General features: G+C 39.2%; 2 protein-coding genes across 3 annotated transcripts; both read right to left on the bottom strand.

Annotated features, from left to right (window-relative positions):
- Positions 1 to 736: 736 nt before the first annotated feature.
- On the bottom strand, positions 737 to 4,478 carry LOC103927290 (BTB/POZ domain-containing protein POB1). 2 transcript variants are annotated; one of them, XM_048589772.1, is made up of 6 exons: positions 4,147 to 4,478; positions 3,086 to 3,226; positions 2,628 to 2,743; positions 2,481 to 2,544; positions 2,062 to 2,341; positions 737 to 1,746 (listed from the first exon to the last, which is right to left on the bottom strand). In XM_048589772.1, the coding sequence occupies exons 1-6, from the start codon at positions 4,418 to 4,420 to the stop codon at positions 933 to 935; spliced, it is 1,689 nt and encodes a 562-aa protein (XP_048445729.1). In that variant the 5' UTR covers positions 4,421 to 4,478; the 3' UTR covers positions 737 to 932. The 2 variants fall into 2 exon arrangements, with proteins under 2 accessions (XP_048445729.1, XP_048445730.1); XM_048589773.1 differs by having other exon boundaries at positions 2,628 to 2,731; positions 4,147 to 4,474.
- A 3,756-nt stretch (positions 4,479 to 8,234) lies between these two features.
- LOC103927289 (6-phosphogluconate dehydrogenase, decarboxylating 3, chloroplastic) lies at positions 8,235 to 10,242 on the bottom strand. The gene has a single exon (XM_009336189.3). The coding sequence runs from the start codon at positions 9,903 to 9,905 to the stop codon at positions 8,418 to 8,420; it is 1,488 nt and encodes a 495-aa protein (XP_009334464.2). The 5' UTR covers positions 9,906 to 10,242; the 3' UTR covers positions 8,235 to 8,417.
- Positions 10,243 to 13,928: the final 3,686 nt, after the last annotated feature.

The following is a 13,928-nucleotide window of genomic DNA, read 5'->3' on the forward strand; positions in this document are numbered from 1 at the left end:
GGGATTACTTCTTTTCAGCAAATTTAAAATTTCAGAAAGAAACTTTAGTAAGGTTGCAATGCGACAGTTTTCAATCACCATGTAATCAAGTTAACTGGTATTATTATATATAGAGAATCATAGAACAATACCATTAAAAACTTTCTTATAATTTTAGACTAAAAATAGGAGGTTTAAGTTTGATTCTTACAAAAAAAACAAGTTTGTTGCCAAACTATTACTAACCTATTTTGTGACTTAGCTCAACCTTTTTCTTCTGATAGCATTGAATAAAAATTAAAATGAATTTGAGTTAGTTTTATTGTGAAATTTATCTATTATGTATCAGAGAAGACCTTTGAAGAGTGAACTAAAAAATTATTTGGTTAGGTTTTGTTTTGAAAGTATCGTTTTCAAAGATGACCTTTAAAGAGTGAACTAAAAAATTGATGGTTCAAATCATTGTATACTAGTGAAAACCCTTTAAATTGTTACTCATCATAAGGGCGTATAATTATGTGCTTGCCATTCAGTTAACGTTTTCACTAGTATTGCTCCCAAACTCTGAATCCAGATGCTATAAAAATAACAAAACTAAGTAAGACCTCTCTTACAACTTACAAGTGAAGAGGGATACTACTAGACTGTAGTACTAAGTGGCTGACCATCCCAGCCAGTTGTTACAACTGCTGAAAACGATCATCTACCGCTCGAGTGATCCAAAAATGAAATGATGGTTTAAACTTTCAAGAGCAGATAACAAAAACAGAAAACCCTACATGTTTCATTTCTTTGGGATAAACAGTTTCAAACATATGAGGCAACTCGACCGGAGATCAATTAAACGAGCATCCAGTCTGGTGCCAAAATGTACCTAAAGCCTTCCAGAAATCTAAACTACTGTTAGACAAGCATTTACTTAAAGCTTCTTCCAAACCACCTCTACAAAGGACTCATTGCTTGATGGTGAGCTCAGCCTTGAGATGGAGAACGGAATTGAGGAAATAGATACTGTCGTCGGCCATGAACGCAGTCCAGGGTATGCCAAGCAAGTTTCGATACCCAACAGCCTTGCCTCCGGTGAAAGTGTAATTTCCCTTGAATTTGGTCAAAAACTCCTCTCCAGGCTTTGATCTTGCTGAGAACTCATAGTCAACTGTAAAACTAGCCGATCCCTTCTCTTGCATCCCCAAAAACAGCCCAAAGCAATGAAATGAGCTTTGTTGGTCCATGTTGCAATGGGCTGACAAGAAGAATCCCTGCCCACCGAGGAAAAAAGGCTGTGAGTACACTCGGCCTGCTGGAAACAAACGTGCACACTCTTCCCACTTTAGGTCCAGGAACACACTACACTGTAGACGAGGTTCTACAAATTCCACCAGCTTTACTGGCCGGTACTTGTAAGACCGATCCACAAAGCGCCGACAGGCAGCATTGGCATCCGCTGCAGCTAGGGTGCGCTGCCTGTGTGGTGTCTCAGACTTATAAAACAAAGCCTCCAGCACTATCTTTGTTGCAAGTCCAGGATCAAAGTCGCTGCAGGTTAGGACCTTCTTAAGCTTTCGGCAAGACATTTGTGGAAAACGAATGAGCCGACCAAGGCGTTGGCCAAGGACTTCTCGTCGTTCTTCTAGTTTTGGGTAATTGGTCCGAGCCCACTTTAGCACAAAATCATAAATACTATCCTCTGAGGCCACCTGGAGATCATTACTAGACAGTACAGCCTCAATACCAGCAAGGGGCAAGCTCAGCACCTCATCCTGGAACCTGGTCATATGTTTGACAATTCAAGAATTATACTCTAGAATATGCAGTTTACGCCATAAAAATAACATACATAAATCACTTTAACATTGACTGATCTAATCAAGTGAAAATGGAAGGATAATGCTTTCCAGGAATTCAGGCCATCTAAGTAAATGTGGATACTGGAAAACAGGGAAGAAGTGGTTATAAGTTGAGAAAATAAAAAAACTCCACCAACTTATTTAAAGAAACATTACACAAACAAGAGAGCCTTCACGGACAGGCGGAAACAGAAAAGGATCAGAAGACTTAAAAACTTCAGTAAAAGAAGCTCACTTGGTTATCTCTTTGTAGCGTTCAGCAAGAAACTGCTTTGCTGCATCTGTCAGCGGCTGAACTGCATCTGCTATCAAAATACTAGATGGAAGGCCCAAATAAAGCAAAGCAGACTCACGAGTCATAGGCAACTTCTGCAAAGACCTACTGCAATCTCTCATGCAAGATGCAACCTCAAATTTGTCAGCAACCTTGAACACGTCCAACAAAGCAGTAGGTGTCATCGCAGATAAGGTGTTACTATACATGAAATTAAGAACTTCCATGAGGGGTGCTTCTTCTGTGGTTGGATTAAAGAAAGAAAAAGTAATTATTGTTAGAGAAGGCAAAGAAATAGCATAACTACAGTTTGCCAATTTCCATATAAAGATAGGTCCAATATTTTGTAATAGCTGATAATATAATTCAGGAGAAAATACCAGATTCATGAATTCTTAGAGATACTTGGCGTTGCTCTGACTCTCTCATCCCATTTGAAAACAACTATGTGAAGCACAAAAAGAACAAGTGAGCAAGTATAGATAGCCACTGAACAAAAGGAGCAATCACCAGGACAGGATCCTCACCTTATAGAAAAATGGACTCCTTGCTGCTAAGATTGGGGAACTGACATGTAAGGTTCTAACCTTAATAACTGTATGACAGTCCAGGTTCCAGGCCAAGTCGTCTCCTACAAAATTTTCTAGTGAATTGTCAAAATCCTACCATAACCCTAAACCCTACCATAACCAGTTAACAAATGTCACGGCGACCAAGAAGTAACACGAGCCACATAAGTAATCCAGATGCAATAACTGTGTTCTATTTCACATTGAATAAAGTAGATTTGCATGTCTTCTGAAAAATTTAGATTTGCATGTAAAACCACTAGAGCAGTCTACTAGAAGTAGGAAGCAAACAAACTTTATATTCTGTATATCTTAGGACGGTATGCTTAGTTTTTAACTTTCATTAAAGACAAAATGGGTCAAACAATTTTTCCAGTTCAGGCAGCTTGGAAACAACAGAGACCAAAAGAATGTACCGAAATTTACTCCCACAGCGGAAGGAAACTCATTCATTGCCACAGCTTCCTCATCCTGATTATCAAATACCATATTATCCTCTGTATCTGGCATGTTACAACTTAAGACCAGCTCCTCACGGTGCACAGCATTGTCCTCAGCTATCAAAGGAGCAATTACACTCCAAATCAGTAACATGCAAATTCACATTGAATCTAAAGACTGAACTATGCTTTTTCGATAACTTAAAAACTCAAGTAATCACGATAGGTGTACTGATGCACGCATACGGTTAGAAACTCAGAAATGTGAAGGCATAAGATGGGAGTAAAAAGGTAATAAGAAACCTAGAAACATAAAAGGAATACTTGTTAAACAGAGGCAACCGTAGTAAGCCATTAAACCACCAACTTATCATTATATATTAACCAATAACTAGCTTTAAGTATTTAAATTATTACCCCTTTCTTCAATAAGATCATCCTCCTCTTAACGTAACTTGTTAATAATCACGAAAACAAACGAAAAAATAATCAATCACGAAAAAACACAGAGGTATAAATGTAACAATCTTTAACCAATAAATCATGAACCAATAAATCACTACAAAACCCATGTTATTAGACACCAGTGACACCACCAATCCTATTAATCTTAAGTAATTAAACTGTTATCCCATTCTTCAAGACTATCAACCTCTTAATTGAAAGGAAACTTATTAATAATCCTGTAACAACAAAGTGACGTGATTAAAGTTTTCTCTAATATTAACATATTTTTCCAAATTAACAACACTACGCTTTATGTCGTTCTTCGAAAACTCCCAAAAACTTCACATTTCGTAAACCCTAAACTCTATCGACCAAAATTAGGCCAAATTCTCAATGTCCCACTTGAGCACTGTCAAGGCACACACTCCCCATCAGTTACACTCAAAACGAAAAGAAAACACTAAAGGCCAAATCTTTCCTTCAATTTCCATCTTTTCCACAGAAACCAAACAAACCCTAAATCCATCCTGACCACCACCAATCACGAACCGAAAAAATTCAAAACTTGAAGGGCAAAATTAGATACATACCACTGTCTCTCTTAATCTCCGCCCTCCGTCGCTTTCGGTTACGCGCCCAATCGGAGACCGTGGAGCATCCGACGACATCCAATTTGGCCCCCGGCGAATCGGGTACGATTTCGATCAACAAAACCCGATCGGAGAAATTTCTGTCGTTAAAGGCAAAGGCGAAGTCTTGGACCTCCTTGTTAGGGCAACCCGACTCGCCGGCGAGCCCACTCGGCGATGCGCCCGAGTCCGTAATCATGCGAGGACGGGAGAGATCGACGTTCGCTTTCCTCATGGTGCAGTGCAAAACCCTTTTCCCCCAAATTCAAACGAAATTAATGAGTAAATTAAACATAATAACAGGGTGGTCTGTTTGAAATTAAAAAGCTTACCCGCAAGGGCGGTCGCCAATGTTTTTAAAAATACGTTAAATAAATAAAATTTACAAAATTAATTATTATTTTTGTTCAACAAAAAAAAATAATTATTATTAGTATTTTAAAATTTTATTTGTGTCTCTTGCAACTTGTTAGATAAAAAAAATTATGAGGAGTGCACAATTAGATTTTTTAAGCCCTAATAACAATTCTTGAAGAAAAAAAAGAGATTGGATGAAAGAAAATTATGTTTCCGAATTATGGGAGAGATGGTAATAGAACAATTTACCTAATATGTTAGAATTTATCGATTGTTAAGTGAACTTTTGGAGTGACGCATCTAGATCAGATAGGTGTATTTGGATTTAGAAAACTCCTTTCAAATGCGTTGTGACACATAGTATATTGTCGAATTCTTGAACAACAATACTTACGCAATTTTTGTTCCTTGATAAATAAAATTACCAGAAAATACAAGTTAAATCTAAAACTTGAACTTTTGCGGAGTGCTTGTGATACAAATTTCCTTACTCACGTGTCGAAGTGTGTATAAATAAGCTAATTACAATAATTCGACTCATATTTCAAATTTATGACTTGCATTTGGGAATGGATATCAAACTACTCGCATTTATTTCTCTAAGCCTAACACCATGTATGATTTCAGATTTAACTTTCAATCTCACTATATTTCTCTTCTCAATTAGATTTTCTTTTACAATACGAGATACGACAAACGATTGAATCTATGTTCAATTACTATACTATCATAAATACGCGACGGACCACAGTTTTAAATTACTATAGTCGACATTACTTTCAAGAGTTTTATAAATCTAATTTCTTTCTTTTTGTGTTCCACTTGACTGCTGGTTTGAGAGTCTTCTCCAAGACTTAATGCCTCTCTTCACTCCTTCTCTTCCACCTTTTTCTTCCTCCTTTTCACATTTTATACATTTAAATTTTCATTCTTTTAGTCATTGGATTGAACAAATCAAAGAAGATCAAGGCCCAAAGTGAAAGAAGGTATGCACAAATCGTTTTCTTTCTAAAATGTTCAAATATACAAGGCATTTACTCCAACAACAACAAAAGTAAGGTACTTACTACATTGTCATTTGTTTTATCGTTTTCTCTTTTGTTAGGTCGCACGTTATTTGAACTTTGCTTTATAAAAAAAAATGTTATTTGTATCACATACACTCCGTAACAAAAGTCAAAGAGGGCTATGGGAAAGAAAGCTGTTCAAAAAGGCCCTTCCCTTCAGGGACCACTATGGCATGCTGACTCCCTTTGGCAAAAAATATATAACCATACACTCACAAAAGCACTTTTTTCCAAAAGCCAAATCCTAAGAATCCCATCAAGTAGTACAAGTAAATAGAACGAAGGCTAAAACATTCACTTCAGTGTTAAGAGAATCCAAAAAATGAGCACAAACTCAATGTGCTTTTGCTTCTTCACACACCTATTTTTTTCTCGTGTGTGCTGCTCGAGCAACTCTACTACTGAGTCTTCGGTTGTGTTTAGTAGAGATTTGGCCTTCAAGGCGTTTGCAGACCAGCTTTCTGTACAGGGCTGTCCTCCCCGCTAACCTATCCGGCATGGAAGTCTCAATGGCGAGGCTTCTAAGCCGCCGGTTGTGGAATAGAGGAGCTACTAACTTCAGCTGCTTCAAAATTCCATCAAGAACCATGCCAATGCCTCATGTGAAAGACTGGCTTTTGTGCATCAAAATTTGGGCAATTGGTCATCCCACTACTACTCCCTTCCAGGTTACTCACTAGTCTCTTCTGTTGTTGGTTTTACAGTTTATGATGCATCGAATACAAGTTCGAAAAGCTCCGCAAAGCTCAGTCTCAACACTAAGGGGAAACCTATATTGGTTCAGTTTCCGAATCTCACGTTGGACAGAAGCACAAGCGTCGCAGAAAAATGTGCATCATTTTCTGCCAATGGGACGGTTTCCCTCAGTGAAATGAGATTACCTGGTGTGTGTCTTACCACAGAGCAAGGTCATTTTTCAATCGCTGTTCCATCGAAGAGAAAAGGAGGCCTAAAGCATTTGTGGGTTTTAGGATTTGTGCTTGGATTTCCTCCGATAGTTTTGGCAGGTTATGTTGGGATTGTATCGTCAAAGCATCTAAAGACAAAGAAGATCCAAACAATGGAGAAACAAGCTGAGGAGGATTTGTTTCTCGAAAACAGGTGCGTTTACGGTAGCAAAATATCTTGTGCTGCATTTACAAGAACAATGCCAGCCCTTGAGAATGGTTATCCATGTCGCGGTTCATCGGATTACTTCATCTGAAGGTAAAGCGGTAGGTACTTGTTTGAACGAAGGCAATAACTATCACATATCGACTCAATCACATGTCGACTTTAGTGACTCAGAATGAACCATCCGACTAGCCTCAAATTGGCACCCAAACTCTGCTTCTGGTGGAAGCTAGACAGGGCGTTGAGGGTTGCAAAAGGTGCAGTAGCATAGGATTATGAATTTATGAGGGGCCTCAAAAAAATTTATCCTCTTATATATTACATGAGTATAAATTTTTATATATAAAAAAAATTTAACTGAAAAGAAAAATCATCATCATATGATTTTATCTATATTACAATTGATTGAGTGAAGCTTATACTTAATATATTAATTTTTTACTTTTCTTTAGCAATAAAATCCCAACTTGTGTACACCTACTTCCACAAACACAAGCGTATTTCCGTATCTCTCTTTCAGTTGTACTCCATTTTTTATGAATGAACCCTGAATCATGATTACATTGCAATTGAACATTACTCCATTGTGCTTGAAGCAACCATAGTCCATTACCTATGGCGTATGGTTTCCAAGACGACCTTGAACTACCCCCATCAAGAAAATCTTCCTCCCATGTCTTGCGTACCACACCATCCTTCTACGTGCCCTCTCCATCTGTCTCATGGGGCAGTTGTGGAGCATTTGGGTTTACACATTAAGTACGTCTTTATTTTTGGGAATTGTTATTGGCACTTTAAATTTTTCATTCTACACTCCAAACTTTTTATTGACACTCCAAATTTTTCATTCTACACTCCTCACAAGTATATTTTTGGAGTGTAGAATGAGATTTTTGGAGTGCCAATAACACTTTCCTTATTTTTTGTCAAAATATTAATTAAGTCTTTTTTTTTTGGTCAACATATAAATTCCAACACCTTTGATTTTACTTGTATATAAATTGTTTACTAATTCATCTGTATCGAAACAAATATGATTACTAGGATATCCTTGTTCTAAAAGATTTGACGGCTGACTGCAAGGACACGGTAACAAGAGGAGTCCAGCACTCCTTAAATTGAGGGTCAAAAAGGAGGAGTTGAAAAAGTATAAAACGAGAGTGTCGAAATCACCACACTCGCGGGTAAGTTTGAATTTTGAGGTGCCATTTTTTTTCCTAACGTAATCCTCGATTGGGTCAATACTTAACCATCCAATGACTAGAGAAGTAGTTAACTCTAATCTACCAGTTACGAGTTGAAGAAGCATGATTGCCATACACACAAGAAAGTGAAAGCTTCTTCTTATCTTACAAACAAACCTAAATGTTATCTCCATTTATCGAATCAAAACACGAAAACAGATTCAGATTCGCAAAACATTGGCATTCGAAAGAAACACAACAGAAATCCAACGAACAGAGCAAGTATTTCAAAATGCAGAAGTGAAGAATGGAGGAAATCATAAGCTCATTGAACTCAGAAAAGGCATATGCGGTTCTTATTAGTAAGAAGGTGAAGCAATGATCGCTATTCGCTATGCCTACGCAAAAAAGCCTCCAACACTCTAAGAGACGTACACAATTCAAATTTGATATCGAAACAACCACCATCCAATCCAATCCAATCCAAATCAAGCTAGTAAACAACAAAACCTCAATGGAGTGCACCAACTCCCGAACCACTCTTCTGAGCAAGCTTCGTCCACTCTGTGTGAAAGGCGCCGGGGCGATCCACCCTCTCATAGGTATGAGCCCCAAACAAGTCCCTCTGCGCCTGAACAAGGTTGGCTGGAAGCCTACCCCGCCGATAAGTGTCGAAATACGACAAACTGGCACACATTCCGGGAGTGCTAATCCCCGCGGCCACTGCCAACCCGACAACCCTCCTCCACGCAGCCTGCCTCTGCACCATTTCCTTAGCAAAATCGGGATCAACAATCAAGTTGGCCAAGCTCTGATTCCTCTGATAAGCATTCTTGATCCGATCCAAGAACACCGCTCTGATAATGCACCCGCCTTTCCAAATCCGAGCCAATTCCCCCAAATTCAAATTCCAACCCTTCTCCACACTCTTGGCCCTCAACAAGTTCATCCCTTGAGCATAACTGCAAATCTTCGACGCATACAATGCCTGCCTCACATCATCAATCAACCTCTTCTTATCAATGCCGCTCGTCACGCTGCCAATCTCCTCCTTAAACCCTGCCTGCTTCAGAGCCTCCTCGGCCTTCTCTCTCTCCTCCTTCAACCCACTCAAGTACCTGCAGTCCAAGGAAGCAGCAATGGTGGGCGCAGCTACTGACAGCTCCGCCGCCTGCTGGACCGTCCATTTCCCGGTCCCCTTCATCCCCGTCTTGTCAAGCAGCTTGTCCACCAAAAAGCCATCAGCCAAATCATCCTTGACCCTAAAAATGTCGGCTGTAATCTCAACCAGGAAGCTCTCCAGCTCTCCCCTGTTCCACTCCGAGAAAATCTCGCCCAATTCCTCGTTCGTCAGCCCTCCGACGTTCTTCAGCACGTCGTACGCCTCCGAAATCAGCTGCATGTCGCCGTATTCGATTCCGTTGTGGACCATCTTGACGAAATTACCAGAACCCCCTTCGCCGATGTAGGTTACGCAGGGGCCGTCGTCGACCTGGGCGGCGACCTTGTGGAGGATGTCCTGGACGTTGGTGTAGGCCTGGTGGGACCCTCCGGGCATCAAGCTGGGCCCGTGGCGGGCTCCATCCTCGCCGCCTGAGACCCCCATCCCGAGGTACAGAAGCCCCCTTCCGTTGGCCTCGGCGATGCGGCGCTCGGTGTTCTCGTACCACTCGTTTCCACCGTCGATGATTGCATCGCCAGGCTCCATGTGGGCGGAGAGGGCGGCGATGGTCTGATCAACGGGAGCTCCAGCCTTGACGAGGATAATAACAGATCTAGGCCGTTCGATGGAGAGCACAAAATCGCGAGGGTTGTACTGGCCAAACAGTGGGAGGTTCCCCTCGGTGTGGGCCCGTTCAACGGTCTCGTCGACCTTGGAGGTGGTGCGGTTATAGACGGAGATCGGAAACCCTTTCTCGGCGATATTGAGGGCGAGGTTTTGGCCCATGACTGCGAGGCCTGCCAGGCCTATGCGGGACAGAGCTGGTGAAGATTCCATGGATGCTGCTGTTCTGGAGAGAGAAAGTACAGAGAGAGAGAGGGGGGGAGGGGGAAATGGAGGGTCAGTGAATGGGGAGACTGATATATAAGAAATAATAAGGGGATAATTGGGTTGGGGGTATTTTGGCGACGGACTCGTCGAGGGAGTGAAGGGGCACCAGCGAGAGGGGGTTGCACCAACACGTCGATGATTGCGAGGTCGGTGTACGAGAATCAACGTGGGGGTTTGCTCTAGAAACACAAGCCGTCTACCTGTTTTTGCTATACGGCTATCAGTGCCCAAATCTTCCAACCTTTTCACAATTACAGTTCATTGTGCTCTCAACTTTTTCTATCATCCAATCCACAACAAATCAAATTAAACCTGGAAAACTTGAAAACTAATGACAATGAGATTCTGTCGTGTATTAAAGAGATAAATTTGATTTTTCTAGTGTTGGTCCTTTCTGCAATAATCTTTATTTATTTTTCAATCTTTTATAAAATTTTAATTTCTAAATATTTATGTTTTTGACAAACTTGGTGCAATCTAATTGGTTTATTTTAGGGAGTTTTAATGAAACACTTTTGATATTGTTCATTTTGAACGTTAAAGACATTTTTATTTTGAAAAGTCACTCATGGTACTGATCATTTACATCTTTATTTTGTATTTTTGATTAAAACTAAAAATTTTGAAGATTTTTCGTTAGTTTTTATTTTATTTTATTGGTCTCACAAGCGTGTTATACCAGCACAACAACAATTTTACTGGCAATGATGAAATTGATATGTAAGTTCAATTCACAAAGCACCGTTAATTTGAACGTTGTTTGTGTTACTTTAACGTTGTTTGTGTTGTTTAAATTTAGACATGAAGCATCATAGTTGTGTTGCAGATAGATCATTGACTCTGAGATTTTGCATCATAGCCAAGATGTTTATTTCGTGTATTGTCTGGGTCAGTGGTTTATTCATGGAAGCAAGTGAATATACAACAAAGAAATCTCTAACTCTCATAATGGAGGGAGAATGCTCTTTGCAATGACTCAGTAGTCCTTGGCTAGTGCATATAAATTGTACAGGTGAAATAACCAAATGAGTTCCAAATCACAACGATGGAGTCATTAGACAATCACTTAGGCAATTGACATAAAATAGGTCAAACTAGTGTGATTAAGGGCATTAAAATTAGAGAAATACCGTATTGTATTATGTTGTATTTCCAATGGGATAGGTTATCCTACATTCTATATTGGTTTGGAAACTATGATAAGCAGTGAGGCGCCACTCATAGTCTGTGAGACCCCGAGAACAATATTTAAGATGGTGAATTAAAAGTAGGGATGGCAAAAAGCCCTAGGGGCTTGGATATCTCCAGACACCCGACCCTAATGGGGAGATTATGGAGTATATATATGGATATGGGGCAGTTTTTGGGGATTCTTTAAAATACCCGAGTCGGATATATAGCGGTGATGGTATTGCCACCTCCCAACACAAACCCAACCCGATTATATATTTATGTCACCGTAATTTTTTAGTGTCTCCAATTTATTTTTTATTCAAGTCTTTTGACATCAAATAATGATCATTCAACGAATTGTAAGTTTCCATTACAATTGTGTGGATTTTTTTAAAGTCACTTACATTTTTGTTAATTTTAACAGGTCTACATAGTTATACTAGTGAATTATTGAATAACTTATGTTGCACAGTCAGAGTTTGAGAGTTTTCATGACAGACGGATTGCCAAGTGCGGGGTTTGCAGGTACCTTCTCTGGTGGATGTGGGGATGGGGAATCCCCCTTTAAAAATAATGTCTATGGATGCGGTTATGAGAGAAGAATAACCAACAGAGGCGGGGGATGGAGATGACACCCCAAAGTTTTAAATTCATAAATTGACCAAAAAAAGTATAATCGTCTTATTGCCTCGTTAATTAAAGCCTAAAGGATCGCACCATCTTTGAAATGGGGATTCGAATTTAATTAAATGGGTCTCAAGAAGGTTCCTAGTTCCATCAGGGCCATTAGGCCCAAGCCCCTTGGAAGGACTTAAATCAACAAAGTGACTTAAAATGAAATGAGGCCAATGCCCCTTTGTGAAAGAGAGAGATTCTCCATCTTTCAAGTCCTTTCTCCAAGTCTTGAGAAAAGAAACAAGAAAAATCTCTTCATTGTTCTCTACGCCAAAACTCACACACCAAATAACAAGTGCGTGTCTAGTTTTTATCAAGCTCGATGGTTCACCCATTGTGATTGGTCGTTAGAGGAAAACCTTGTTTTTATGTGCAATGTTTTATAGGCTTGAATAGTACCGAATCAACATAAGAGCGAGTGAAAACTATTTCCCGTACTCTTTCAACTCCTACTTATAATATTCCTAAATTTATTTGGAAGCTTTCCTTGGATTATTTTTTTGAGACGACGCTGGCATTCGCAGCGCGAGACCAGTATTCCTTGACAAGCTACCCAAATAGTGAGCCCTCCTGTTTCATCAGCTTCAATGGCTCTTCATACTCTACTAATCTCCCTGTGATTGTAAATTTCACTAATCGATTAGCAATTAAAACCACTTAAATGAGAAATTTGTAGAGGGTGATTGTAAATTTCACTAATCGATTAGCAATTAAAACCACTTAAATGAGAAATTTGTAAAATAATGCATTGCTTACCATCACTAATAGCAAGAACTTTAGTACAGTCCATCACAGTCGGTATCCTATGAGCCACGGTTATTACAGTGCAGTATGCAAATTCTGTTCGTATAGTCTTCTGCAAAATAGAGTTTGTTGTATTGTCCACTGACGCAGTAGCTTCATCAAGGACTAGTATCTAGCTTGTAACAGCCTATTTATAACTTAACTAGTATACATATACAACTCGCACACTCATTTCAAGTTAGACCATAGATGTTACGTATGCCCAACTTGTCAAGTGAGTTGGAAAATACACTACTAGAGACAGCCTTGGTAAGTACATCAACAAATTGATATTCAGTTCCACAAATGGAAAAGCAATGATTCTAGAATCCAACTCTTCCTTGATGAAGTGTTGATCAATCTCAACATGCTTTGTACAATCATGTTTCACTGGATTAAGAGAAATCTCTATAATAGTCTTATTATCACAATGTAGATTCGTAGCTTTCCGGGGTCCAAACCCAATATCTCTCAACAACTTTTTCAACCACAACAACTCACAAAAACCATTACACATACCATGAAACTCAACTGCTACACACATCGCTACTAACCTTTTGCTTCTTTTTCCTCCAAGTAACTGGATTATTATCTACAAAAGTAAAGTGTCAGATGTAAACTATCTGTTACTGATAGAGCTAGCCCAATTTGCATTTGTATACCCTTCAACATTCAAATGACCACTCTTGGAGAAAACTAAGCCTTTGCCATGAGTTGACTAAAAATACCTCAGAATACAAATTACTGCATCTATATAAGCTTCACTAGGTAAGTGCATAAACTAGCTCACCACACTAACAACAAAAGCAATGTCAAGATGAGTGCGAGACAAATAAATTAAACTCTCCACAAACCTTAGATATCGTTCCTTACTAGTAGAAACCTAGTCTGGTAATAAATCCAAACGATAATTCTGCTCAATCAGAATATCAATATAAGTTTTACAATCCAACATACTAGTCTTAGCCAACAAATCAAGCACATATATCCGTTGAGACAAAAAAAAAAAAAAAAAAAAAAAAAGGTAAATTACATTTTCATATATCAGGTTTGGGGTCTATTTCAAGTCCTTACAACATCTTCAAAACATTTCACTTTCATATCTTAAGTACTATTTTATTTCAAAATGATACCTCCGTTACATTTTCCATCCATTAATCCGTTAAGTGTTGACGTGGTTGCCACATATATGCCATGTGGTTGCCAAATGTCTGCCACGTGGCAAAATAAAAATTTTAATTTTTTTTTTAAACCTGAATTTTCTCAACACACACAAAAAAAAAAAGAAACCCATTCCATCTCCCCGCAACCACCCCCCACACCTCTAAACCTGCAACA

This window comes from the organism of the source record quoted next, unplaced genomic scaffold (assembly GCF_019419815.1).
Source record: "Pyrus x bretschneideri cultivar Hongxiangsu unplaced genomic scaffold, Pyrus_bretschneideri_v1 Contig3, whole genome shotgun sequence".
Classification (NCBI taxonomy): domain Eukaryota; kingdom Viridiplantae; phylum Streptophyta; class Magnoliopsida; order Rosales; family Rosaceae; genus Pyrus; species Pyrus x bretschneideri.

Bases quoted from the DNA above. Each gene is read 5' to 3' on its own strand.
- LOC103927290 (XM_048589772.1), bottom strand. From the start codon at position 4,420: ATGAGGAAAGCGAACGTCGATCTCTCCCGTCCTCGCATGATTACGGAC. The intron at 3,227-4,146 runs GTATGTATCTAA...CTCCTTTGATAG, and splicing joins GGAGATTAAGAGAGACAGTG to CTGAGGACAATGCTGTGCAC. The intron at 1,747-2,061 runs GTGAGCTTCTTT...ACATATGACCAG, and splicing joins CGCTACAAAGAGATAACCAA to GTTCCAGGATGAGGTGCTGA.
- LOC103927289 (XM_009336189.3), bottom strand. From the start codon at position 9,905: ATGGAATCTTCACCAGCTCTGTCCCGCATAGGCCTGGCAGGCCTCGCA.